A 12,847-nucleotide genomic window follows, 5' to 3' on the forward strand; every position below is an offset into this window, starting at 1 on the left:
CTGCACCTTTGCCCCACATCCATCCTTCACTCCAACAATCCTTCACCACAGGGAGAGGAGGCCAAAAACATTCCTGGAGAGTCTGTGACGGAGGAGCAGTTCACAGATGAAGACGGGAGTCTGGTCACCAGAAAAGTAACCACCCTCACCCTCTCTCTCCACCTTCACCTGTTGCCTTTTTCCTCATTAAATGCTTCTCCTCCTGCCCCCCCCTGACATGCCTCTGCCCCCTACAGGTGATCAGAAAGGTGGTGCGTCGCGTGGTCATCTCAGAGGAAAAAGGGGAATGTGAAGGCGAAGCTGGTGTTGGTGGTAGTGATGGTGGTGATGGTGGTGTAGCAACAGGTGGCGCACATGCTGCTTCTTCCACAGGAGCAGCAGCAGCAGCAGAACCAGCACCATCAGGAGGAGCCACGGGGGGGAAGGGCAAGAAACGGGGCAAGCGCTCCCGACAGGGTCACAAGGCTGACAAGTCTGGAGGCGGAGCCCAGAGTGGGAAAACAGAGGTTGGCGTTAAAACCAGCCGTATAACTTAGTTAGCTGGGCTAACGTAGCACTCATACGCCTGCATGATCCTGAAATTGTATGCAAACCTTTTAGCTTTTAGCAACGTCTAGCTCTGTTCGTCAAAAGATATTCCCTTTGTCATTTTTCACTTGGAATAAGTGGAAATCTGATTATTTAAATGCACCAACTTCTTCTAATACAATCATGGAAATAGTGGTCAGCGTTGTACATTTAGTTTACATTCCAAGACGTTTGGAATTGGACACAAAGCAACAACAATTAAAGCTGCAGTAGGTAAGATAGAAATTAGTTGATTGTTCAGTTTTATCCCCTGGTTCTTAAATTACTAATATTTTATTGCTATTATTAATTACTATATAATTTCATAATTTCTGAAACTCTCTGCCAGTGTTATCTTTAATTTCATTGACTGGCCAATTCTATTTTGGATTCTTTTTTAGGTTGCTTTGCAGCATAGGAAGTTGTTGCTGGTGCTGGAGTTGCTGGAGTACCTTCCACTGCAGAGTAGATGTAATCCGGTCTATGATTGTATTTCGGACCTTCGATTGGCCAAAACCTCCCGGGATGGAACAGATTTAGCTATAAGGCTTCAAATAGGGCCTGGATTAGGTGCAGATGTGTCGCTCTCTCTCCCCTTTTGACTGATATTATGCCAGAGTTATTAAGGAATTTTGATAAATAAAATAACCTTGAGGAAAAATGCCACAGGATCAAGTGCTGACGTCGGCATTGGACTGAGCTGTTTGCTGTGGTTCTAATGTGAATGAATGAGTTGCAGTTTGTGAAGTGCTGTGTCAGTCGGTCTTTACAGAGGCCTTGCTGTGGTCGTAGTGTGCTCTGTGTTTTCTCTGTACGTGTGTTACGACACCAACCGACCATTAATTGGTGAATTAATTGTTGTTGAGAACTACTAACATTACAACTGTGGCTAATATAGAAAAACGATCTCTCTTTTTAACAGATATCGATAAGAGCATGTGTGATTTTTAATTGCCTCGTGTATTTAAACTCATCTCTCTTCCAGCATGTTGCCTGTGATCTTCAGATGTGCCGTAGCTGAGCTGCTGAACTCTGCTTCACTAACACACACGAGTCATGTTTATCCCCGAGCACATGAATAACACTTCTTTTTTCTTCTTCTTCTTCTTTCTGTCTCCTCTCACCTCTGTTTTTCCCTGTCACTCGTTCCTTGGCTCTCTCTCTCTCTCTCTCTTTAGTCTGGAAATGGCTCCAACAAGAAACACGGGAAGAAGAGTCAGTCGTAACAGTGACGCTCTAAACTGAACCTGGTAAGAGGGTAACGACACTTTGACTGTTATTCACGTGTTCATCAATCAATAGACAATAATGTAGAGAAATGAGCCATGATTTTTGAATTGTGCGTAAAGTTTTTGGGAAATTGTTTAGTTTTTACAGAAAGTTTAATATCACTCTTGTGTCTTTATGCACATGTTCACACTGTGCTTGAACAATTATGTATTCACTAATAATCTCAGCTAATAATTGTCATTATTCACGCTGGTTTTTGTGTCTTCGTGTTGTATTAAAATGTCTTAACTTGAATTTAGTGAAGTCTACAAAAAACATACTAACTGTAGCATCAGTATTCTTCTCTAACTCTCACTAAGAAAGGTAATAATGTTGATATTTATTTGTGAGAAAATAGTTGCAATGCCAATTACATCTTCCACAGCTCAGGGTCATGTCTTTATTAATGTCTAAAAATTGTGGAAATTCAAGATACTGTCAATCGTCACATTTGAGAATCTTCCAGGAAATGTAACGATTATCAACTAACAAGTCAAATAATCATCTTATTTTGACTTTGACTACTACTTAGCTGAATTTGTGAGAATTTGCAGCAGGTCAGATTTTTAAGGTCCCATATTATGCAAAATCAACGTTTTAATCCTTATATGTGGGACTCTGGAGGTCCTATGAGTCGGCAAAGTGTGAAAAAAGATGACTCACTCGTGTTTTTGTGGTCCTCCTCAGTCTAAGAACAGGAGATAAAACAGGCGATGTTGACTTCCGCGCTCACTGGGTTGAAATGCGTTAAATTCCTGGAATTGTTGTCTCGCAGAGCTCCACTTTGTCCGTAAAAAAACGCGAGAGTGCCCGGCAAGGGCATCCGAAAATCGGAAGTCCGTGAAAAGTTCTATTCTTGGCTCCACAGTGCAGCACAGAGTTCTACACAAACTTCCAGCCTCAGAGGATTTATCTATCCAGTGAATACATGTTATACATGACGGCAATGTGCCTGCTAGAGCCTGCAAATGATCACTTTTCCAAATGCTAACTGCTGTTAGCTCCCAGTAGCCTCTGTGGATGATGTCATTTCCTGTCCTTTAAGTTTTAAGAGATACTACTAAACAGAGCGTTCTGAACAGGGCTGTTTTGGCAGGGTGATTGAACTGCTGTGGTGCTTCATCCTTATGGTGTTTTGACCAAAGCATGTCACAGACATGTTCATTAGGACACCAGGGAGCTATGTTAACTTGGACAAATAGGGTATAATATGTGTCCTTTAACACGTGTACAATATTTACACCCTGCAGGTCCATTGATGTCCATCTGCGACACAACTCACACCCTGGGAGGAAAAAACGGACTGCAGCCGAGACTGGAGAAAACAATAAGGCCTCGCCAATCAGCCTAAACATGTCGCTTTCACTTAACAGAGCATGGTTTTCAGTGAGTTGGCGCAACACGAGTCGCTTTTATTTTTTATTTCGCATGAGCATGTCACCAAATACACTCACTGTCGGGGAGGAAAAACGCGCCGAAGGACACGCACGGATGCAAGCCGGAAACTTTCTTTCTTTCTTTCTTTCTGTGGCACACACGAAAGACAACAAAAGTGTTGACAAAAAAAAGAAGACATGGTTCACTCTCTCTCAGACTCTCGCCTTACATGGTCTATTTTTTTCCTCCTGGGTCCACAGTATCTGGGCGCACCATGTGGTTCTTTTTAAAAAAAAAATCAAATATAATAGTAAATGGGTGATTTTGTTGTACATAAATTACATTGTATAAAAAAAAATCTTTAAAAAAAAAAAAAAAGAAGAAAATCAGTAACTTCACAGATTGTTTATGCACTGATTTCGAGTTGATGAAGCTTTGCAGAGTTGGCGCATTCGCATCGAGAGGTTGCTGTGAGTGACCTGACGTGCTCTTCCCAGAAAAGGAACAAAAACTCTGTACGTGAACGGAGAAAGGAACGGGGGGGCGAAGAAAACGCTCGATTTCCAAGAAAAAGGACATTACTTTAAAGCCAACGACTATTTCCGCTCTGTCTGTGGAACACTTGTCTTCAGAGACGGGATGTTTTGCTGCATGTGCGTCACTTTATTTCAAACGCTTCTGTTTCTCCTAATTCAAAGCACTGTAATGCGATTAACGGGGTCTGTGTGAGCACCCATAATAACCGAAAAAACTCTTGTCACCTATCAATGTTTTTATTTTTTTACAATACAAACACACGACTCGTACTCGAGAGGCGAGATATCGGCGCTTCATTCGTACACTTGAACGTGCTACTTGACTGTAACCTGTAGATGGCCACGTTGCATTATCTCCATACGGCTAGCAGCTCTTTGTGTGTGTGTGTAGCATCACATAACACCTTTCTGTCTGTACATCCATCTCGGCTACTAGAAGTATAAGTTTAGGCTTTTAGTTCTGCTGTGGTTTTTTTATTGACGGTTTTCTGGTTTTAATCTTTATTTAATTGATTATATTCACATTAGAACAGAGGTTCTAATTTTAGACTGGTCCCTCTCTGCGAACTAACTATAACCAAATCATGAGAATCAAACGGTATTGGTCACACATTGAAAATCACGTTTTCTGTTCTCATGATGTCAGTCCTCTTCTTCGTTGTTTTTTTTTTTTGTTTTTTTTTTTCATACACCCCACGACTACATTGTTGATGATAAATCTGGTACCGACGAGTATGACGAGACAACATAGCTTACACTGGATGATCCAAGTCATTATTTAAACAGAAAAAATAAACAATGAGTTTAAACTACATGTCTGGGTCTGTTTGACTGTTTTGTTCCTTTGACCAGTTAAAACCTCAGAAGAAGCAGAATCTTTTTTTCCTTATACTTTATTAATCCCTTAGGGAAATTCCGTCTCTGCACTTTACCCATCCTAAATGCCTAGAATTATGAGCATGGGTTGTTAATATGCTATTTAATAATCATTGACCATGATAACAGAGGGAGCAGTGGAAGTCCTCGCAGCTTATGACGCACCTCTGCATTTATTGGAAACACGCAGTATGCATCTTGAAAAAGACAGAAAGCAACACTAATGTCAAACAGATCACTTTGTTCTGTTTCGGCACAAAACTGCAGGATCAGCAATTTACAGATTGAAATATGGTATTTATTAGTTAGTGAGTCACTCATTTAGTTAGTTATAGTGATAGTGTTATCATAGTTATGTATACATTAATTAGTTACTTATGTGAATGTCGCTTAAATTTAATTAATTTAACCAAAAAGCTTGCTATGTGACCTCCACTAAACTGCATAAACATGGAAAGACCCTTATTAGCATCAAAGGTCAAGTGGCTTCCCAAAACCTTTCGTTTATGGTCACTCAAGTGGGGTTTTATTGTAATTTCAACTATATACACTGTGCAAAGTGAAGGGAAACAGCGATTCAGTTTAGGACGGTGGAGACGAACACATTAGTGACATGCAAACCGTTTTGAGAACTCGTTTCGTGTGTGCGTTCTGCAACAACTCGGACAGACAAATATTGAATGTTCAGCTCGCGCCGTTGGCCTCGTGACGTCAGCGGACCTGTGTCATCACCGCAAATCGGGCCAAAGGCCGCTGCGCGAAAGTGAATGATTTTAGTCTCGACAACAACAAATACAAAATGGGGTCAAACAAAACCCAGTCTATAGCGTTGTTTGTCAAATGTTGGTAGGATGAGAATAAATGTATTTAAATGCAGTTAGGTTTTTTTTGTTCACTTACTTTGAGCACATTTATGAGCGTCTTGACATGAATGAAAACTCATTTTAGGTCAATTACGGTAAATTTCGAAGGAATTCTAGTTAGAAACACCTTTTGTGTTCCCACTAGCCACTAGGCAGACAGACAGACAGACAGACACCACCCTCACCTTCCTTTAATCTGTAGGGGTATGGGTTACTGCGGCAACCATGGCAGTGAATAAAAAAGTGTGTTTGCAGGAACATCATGCAGCAAGCTTCGATGTTAACCTGCAAAGCCAGTCATTGCGCCACCTACTGGCAACAGGTACACCTTCAGTAACAAGCTGTCAGGGTGTGGTCCACACACTTTCCTTTACTCTGACCTAACACATTATTGGTGGGCTTTTTGATTGTGGGATGTGGGGGCCCATTCAGTGCTCCTTGCAGCCCTAGTTTTATTTATTAACTTGAGTGTAACTAGTTATATGTGCACTGCACAATGCTATGGTGATATGATAATTGTTAGTATTAAATGTATATTATTGTGGAGTTTGGAAAAATTTAAGTATGTTTCGAGCTGTTTTTAAGTAAAACCTTTAAGCAGTTTAACACTCTAAATTGACTGTAGGTGTGAGTGTGAGAGTGAATGGTTGTTTTTCTCTATATGTGGCCCTTTGATGGTCTGGCAATCTGTCCAGGATGTACCCCACCTTTTTCAGCTGGGATTGGCACCAGCACCTCCCAGTGACATTCCTGTGGGGAATAAAGTGGTAGAAGATGGATGGACCTCAAATCAAGGCTCTACCGTACATGATCCAGCTACCACCAATTCAGGTAGTACATTCCCAGTTTAAATGGAATAAATGGAAATTGTGTGCACATTCATTGTCATTGTCCTTGTAAAGTTGTGTTGTTTTATAAATGCCTTTGTTTGAAAAGAAAAACTGCCCTTACTATATTAAGATTTAAATAATACGTCAATTCTCATTAAAGGCCAAATAAATGTGTGTGTGTTCATTCCAGTGCGACTGTTCAACGTGGTGAAAAATTGAACAAAGTCATTTATAATGTTTTTATTAAAAAATATTCACAAACATGTTTCAAAAAAATATTTTCTATAACATTAGAAATATAGAATTTTTTTTTACAACATTGTGAGTGTTTCATTGCCCTCAAACTGAGGTTCAACACAACAACTGCAGGTAAGAAGTCACTTATTTACACTCATATATTCATTCCTTTTTCCAGGGCTCTGAAACAACTGCAATCATAATATTGTTTTTCTAATTTTGAAAGTAGATGTTTGGAGGTGATGCTGGATCGTGTCTTCTCTTGTTGTAACACTTGCTCACAGAGTTCAGTGTCCAAATGGCACCGGTGACAATTTCCAAATGATCTCTTCCGCTCGTCTTCTGAGGATCACTGAAACATATTAATTTACAACCGCTGGAACGTCTACATGACCTGGAAGGAACTACACTTAAGTCTCTACAATCAAAAGTTCAATCGCTCAAACTCCCTTTTTGTTCTGCAGGCACAGAGCTCCGTTCACACAGTAGGGGATGATGCTGACGGTGACCAGGGGCACGGTGGCGCTCTTGCAGAAGGACAGCAGGTAGAAGAGGACAGCGGTGTGGGTGGGAGGCTTGAAGGAGTCGAACAGGTGCAGAAGGAGCAGAGAACTGATGACGCATCCCGCCGTGACCAACTTGCTGTTGCTCTTTTTGGTCTCCTTGTAGAGCGGCGAGTGCAGGCCCAGGCCCAGACCGAACAGGGTGCCCATGTTGCGCAGGAGGCTGGCGAAGGGCGTGCTGTCCAGGTGGACCCACTCGGGCCTGATGCACCACTTCTGAGCTTTGTCCAGGGTCCACAGCAGGTCCACGCCCACCGCTTTGAGCAGGAGGTAGAAGCCGACGGCGAACGACGTCAAGAAGAGCGTGGTGTAGAAGTATTTCTTCATGCTGGCGTTGTAGATCCACTGTGTCCTGTTGAAGGCCTCAGCGACGATCATACCTGAGAACAGATAAGTGGAAATTGAGCTTCACGATCACCATAAGCACCGACCTCCAGACCTTCACTTCTGCAACCAAGCCTTCATGCTTAAAGGTGCATTTTGTAATAAATCTAAAGCAACTGGCCATAAAAATCCTCCTAATATGTCACAGAGACTCAGGAATAATGTTCATATAACAAACTGAACTCACCAACAACAACAGTACAGTCAAAATATTCGCATTAAAAAAATATTTTGCAGACTGCAAATTATGTTTATGTTTTGAAATCATGTTTTGGCATGTGGCGCCACCTACCGCCGTCTACCAATCATTGCAGTCAGTAGAGTCTCAGCTGCCGAGCAACCACGGGTTGCCAGTTACGTCAGAAAACAAAACCTAAAAGACCTCGGTATTTTGAATTTGAATGTAGTAACTGTTTTGTTTTTGGCCACATTCTTACATATGGCACCTTTAACACTTACTCTAATGGGTCATTTCAATCATCTAATGAAATTATGAATGAAAACATGTCAACACTGACCTGTGATGACACCAGCAATGACCTGGTGGGGGAAGTGGGCAGCGATGAAGACCCTGGAGAGACAGACGCACACCTGCACGCCCCAAAACAGCGTCCACAGAACGGCCTTCATGTACCTGTCGAGAAAACATACATTTAAACGCGTTTATAAACGATGTTGCAAACTGTTCAATCCAGCTAAGACGTTTCCAGTTATCCTTTGCTTATCGTGAGCACTCAAGCTGGACGTCAAAACAACCTCTTATGTAAACCCCTTTCCATCCAACAGTTCTCAGGAGTCAATGATCAACCGCAGCATAGATAATGTGTCCACGGGAGATAAGCTTTGAGTGGTAGAAAATGGTAAACAACCTCCACAATGGAGCGATATTAGGTTTTCTCTCTCTCTCTGAAGACTTAAAAAAAAAATCGCTCACCACTCTGCGTTGGTGGATTTCTTGCTACCATGTTTCTTCTTGCTGGTCATGACCATGAGGATGGAGGTCACCAGGGTGTAGTAGACACCTGCGGCGCCCATAGCGTGTCCAGAGGGGCTTCCTGGATAAAACAAAACAGAGCAGGTAGATGTCAGAGGCTAATTCACTCAATTATTTATTTTTTTTGAATTGCTATTATTATAAGATCCTGTGGGCGTGTAGGAACATTTTTGACCTTTTTGAATGACACAAACTGTACATAGGGACACAAGCAGCTTATATTTGCTTGCAAATGGGTAAATGGTGGTATTTCTCACCTGGCCCAGTCTCACAGGTCATGGGATACTGCTCAATGTGAGGAGGGACTGTGTTCGCATAATACGGCGTCTCGTGGACCCACCAGTACGGCCTTTCCCCAAACAGAATCCTGAGGAACAACAAGAAACAGGAACTTAAGTTATACTGTAAGGGAAAAGTTAAAGACTGTTAAAAAAAATGTTACACATCGTTTTACTTTCATTTACCATTTAAACACCAAATTCAACCAGTCGCCGATCACTGCCACCCAGATGAGCTTGATGCCCACTGAGGACCGCAGGTGAAACCACAGTGGGAAGAAGATGAAGAAGGTGTTCCTGAGGTCTGCTGCCCAGGACACCCAGAGAAAAAGGCCCTGGGCGTTTGAATAGTTGGTCTGCAGGTAGTGGGTGCTGCTCACCCCGAAACCTTGCACGGCGTCCATGACGGCGTCGAGCATCTTTGCCCTGAAGCAGAGGAGAACTCTCAGACTGATGAAGAGTGAGCAGAAGAAGAAAAAAAAGAGACTGTTGCTATCAGCGGCACAGCCGGTTGGTTTTATACCAGAGGGACCCACTACCCAAACGCATGCTCACGCTGATCTTTGGACCTTGTACATACAGTATGCAATAAAACACAGAGTTTGGGAGCTTTGTCGCACAAACAAGTGGAAAAGATAGCAGGGAAAACAAGACGTCAATCGGTATCATTCTGAGTAAAATACTGTGTGTAACATAAAGGAAGAAATCAATTTCTGAATTGTGACCTACTTAAAACAACTACATAGAACCCTGCTGAATGGAAAAGCAAAACCATGTAGTGCCTTAATAATAATAATAATAATAATAATAATTTCTTATAATTGTTTTTGATGATTTGGTGAAAACACCTTTCTGTCTGGAACAATGGAGTAACCCTTTGCAGGTCCCGTAACAACACCAATGATTAAATGATTAGGTTTGGATTGAGAAAGATAGATAGTTTGTGATAATACAGAAAAAGGACATTGGCAGGTTGTAGGTCGAGCACACGCTCCAGCAAACGTGCTGGTTTGTCGGCGATTGTGCGTCCCGAAAAAAAAAACCGACTAACCGCGGCGTCATTGACGTGTTACGGAACATGAACTGTGAACCAAAATCAAATGATTTCATCAGCAGCTGGATAAAGTGTGGGAACAGGACTGTTTATTATTGATTCGTCGAAAAACTTTCTGTAATGACGGATTTTGGATTTGGAGGCCTCAGGGGTGTAAAGGTTAAGGAACCCGTCTGTACTATCCTCAAAAGGCAAACACATTTGCTATAGCCTTGAGTAAAGTCCAATGGGGATCACACAGTGGCTGAGCAGAGGGGACTGAACCTGGCCTCAACCCGAACCAACAAGAAAGACCTAACGCTGCAGACTCGGAGCATCACTCTCAGGCGGAGGTCGAGGCTGCGACAACCATGGATCTTTTCCACAGCTGGGAGGTCGAGCTGGCGATCCATCTGCAGAGCAGATACAGCAGCTACGAGGGCTTGTTTAATCTGGCGTCCACGGTGGCCGATCTGCACACGGCGTTCTTCCGCTTGTTCCCCGTGTGGTTTCACCTGCGGAGGGACACGGCGCTCAGGCTCATCTGGGTCGCCGTCGTCGGAGATTGGCTCAACTTGGTACTGAAATGGTAATCAAGTCAAACATGACAATACGGTCAACCCCAAAAAAAAAAAGATGGAAACATAAAGAGAAGAAGCTGTTTGTATTTTTTCGGTTTCTTGGCAGGGTTCTTTCTGGGGAGAGACCCTACTGGTGGGTTCATGAGACAAAGTTCTACAGAGGAGGACCAGTCCCTGCTCTGCAGCAGTTCCCCATCACATGTGAGACTGGACCAGGTATATTTCACAACAAAGATCACATGTGGTGGCTGTTTTCTTAGACGGTTGAAATGAACTGTTGTAACACCTACATTCTTAGGTGTTATGGCAAGTGTGCTTCCTTTGGATGAATCTCAGATGTGATAAATTGGTTATAAACTACAGAACCTTTGCCCTGATTCTGATGCTGAATTTTACATAACGCACTCCTGTCCGATGATCATGGTTTAGTGCGTGCATTTATTTCCTGATAAGATAGTCTATATAATAATAATATAGCTACAGCTTGGTGGTTCGTCACAATGTTAATCTATCAATCATATTTACCTCATTATACTTGCATATGTAAGATGTTACTACCTTCACATGTTATTAGTTATTAGACTTCACCTTCGAGGTCACTATCAGAATAAAACACATTCATGTCGTCGTCCATTATGCTCATTAAAACAGTATGTCTGTTCTTGCAGGAAGTCCTTCAGGTCACGCTATGGGGGCAGCTGGCGTCTGGTTTGTGATGATAACGGCGCTGCTCTCTATTGCGAGAGAGAACCGATGCCCGCCTTTACTGTACAAGTGAGTCTGCGCTCGCCTCTTAGAAATCTTTTTTTGTTGTCTCTAAACCTCCTGCGCGCTTACGATCATGCATGGTCCACGGTCAGATTCCTGCAGATCGGCCTGTGGATGCTGTTTGGCCTGGTGGAGCTGGTGGTCTGCATGTCAAGGGTCTACATGGCTGCGCACTTCCCACACCAGGTTGTTGCTGGAGTCATTACAGGTTAGTCTAAGATTTGTAATGTATATAAGAGACAGATAAATCTTGTGCATTTTCAGTGCTAGAAAGTATAATATGGTAAATATACGTTTTTTTTTTTTTTTTTATGTATAGGTATTTGTGTTGTAATGTTGATGTTTTATCTTGTACATTTCAATTAGGTTACTGTTTTCTTCTATGCATGACTGTGTCGTATTATGATTTTACTTGTTCAGAGTTAGTTTAGAGCAGGGGTGTCAAACATGCAGCCCGCGGGGCCAGAACTGGCCCAACAGAGGGTCCAAAATATTTTGTGCCTTTGTAGATCAGAATAAAATTGTTTTTCTCAAGATGCTTCATTAAATGTAAAACAAACGGACACATTGTGGAGGTCTTGTTGGAGTTTGACAGGACATACACGTCCATAAATATTGGGACATCGACACAATACTCTTCTTCTTGGCTCTATACACCACGACAATGGATTTGAGGGTATTTACATCCAAATCAAGTGAACGGTGTAGGAATTACAACACTTTCTATATGTGCCTCCCACTTTTTAGGGGACCAAAAAGTAATGGGACAAACTAAACAATCACAAATCAAACTTTCATGGTTTGATACTTTTTTTTATTACAGCCTGAAGTCTGGAAGGCATAGACATCACCAGATGTAGGCAACTCCTTCATATTCCCAGGACATTTTCTGATGACGTTGATGATGTAAAATCTGGAATGCTGGACTGTTTTGAATGATTTACTGCTTTTATTTACATAACACATGAGTAGGTTACTTCTTTGGAGATGCGGTCTCACATTTTGATCGACTCTCCTCCTCCTGTGCCAGGCATTGTAGTGGCCGTGGTCGTCTCCAAGGAGAAACGAATCTACAGCGCCGGCATGAGAACATACTTCTTCACCACTCTATTCTTGACCTCCTTCGCCATCGGCTTCTACCTCTTGCTTAAATCTGTGGGCGTGGACCTGCTCTGGACCCTGGAGAAAGCCCAGAAGAGGTGCGTCAGGCCCGAGTGGGTCCACATGGACAGCACGCCCTTTGCCAGCCTCCTGCGTAACATGGGCACCCTGTTTGGTCTGGGCCTGGGCCTGCACTCGCCGTTTCACGCGGGAGCCAAGAAAACGAGCAACGCTTTCAAGTTAGGATGTGTTGTTTTGTCGTTGTTCCTGCTTGAGCTGTTAAATAAGTGGACATTCTCCTCTGATAACCACGTGACTTTCTATACACTGTCCTTTGGAAAGAGCGTAGCTGCACTTTTAATCCCGACCACTCTGGTGCCGTGGGCTCTGTGCAAGATGCGCAACGGCGAGAAAGAAGAAAAGAACTTGTGAGAAGGTTTAGACGACGTTCTGGACGTTATCTCAGAAGTTATTGTGTCAGGTCTGGATTACGTCTGGAATATGTATACAATTGTGCTCATCAGAAGTTAGATGGTAAGATGAAAACCACTTTAATGTCGCGTTAATAACATGTTAAAGTTTGATTGTTT

The 12,847-nt window shown here is 42.5% G+C and overlaps 3 protein-coding genes across 3 annotated transcripts in view; 2 read left to right on the forward strand and 1 right to left on the reverse strand.

Annotated features, from left to right (window-relative positions):
- LOC310939192 (ankyrin-1-like) overlaps nt 1–4,294 on the forward strand; it is a gene marked incomplete at its 5' end in the record, with an annotated part of 92,579 nt that extends 88,285 nt beyond the window's left edge. The window contains 4 exons of the mRNA XM_083903872.1: nt 52–135; nt 237–506; nt 1,746–1,817; nt 3,087–4,294. Coding sequence (XP_083759998.1) covers nt 52–135; nt 237–506; nt 1,746–1,793 — 402 coding nt within the window. The 3' untranslated portion in view covers nt 1,794–1,817; nt 3,087–4,294. The remainder of the gene's footprint in view (nt 1–51; nt 136–236; nt 507–1,745; nt 1,818–3,086) is intronic.
- A 2,701-nt stretch (nt 4,295–6,995) lies between these two features.
- Nucleotides 6,996–9,181, reverse strand: g6pc1a.2 (glucose-6-phosphatase catalytic subunit 1a, tandem duplicate 2; the record flags this gene model as incomplete). Its single annotated transcript, XM_083903953.1, has 5 exons — nt 8,961–9,181; nt 8,754–8,863; nt 8,440–8,557; nt 8,021–8,136; nt 6,996–7,498 (listed from the first exon to the last, which is right to left on the reverse strand). Exons 1-5 carry the CDS (start codon nt 9,176–9,178, stop codon nt 6,996–6,998), a joined length of 1,065 nt encoding a protein of 354 aa, XP_083760079.1. The 5' UTR covers nt 9,179–9,181.
- A 990-nt stretch (nt 9,182–10,171) lies between these two features.
- On the forward strand, nt 10,172–12,689 carry g6pc1a.1 (glucose-6-phosphatase catalytic subunit 1a, tandem duplicate 1; the record flags this gene model as incomplete). The annotated part of the gene is made up of 5 exons (XM_083904138.1): nt 10,172–10,396; nt 10,495–10,604; nt 11,057–11,162; nt 11,249–11,364; nt 12,187–12,689. Exons 1-5 carry the CDS (start codon nt 10,179–10,181, stop codon nt 12,687–12,689), a joined length of 1,053 nt encoding a protein of 350 aa, XP_083760264.1. The 5' UTR covers nt 10,172–10,178.
- Between the last annotated feature and the right edge of the window lie 158 nt (nt 12,690–12,847).

The sequence above is a fragment of the Microchirus variegatus genome (genome assembly GCF_963457635.1).
Source record: "Microchirus variegatus genome assembly, chromosome: 17".
Lineage (NCBI taxonomy): Eukaryota > Metazoa > Chordata > Actinopteri > Pleuronectiformes > Soleidae > Microchirus > Microchirus variegatus.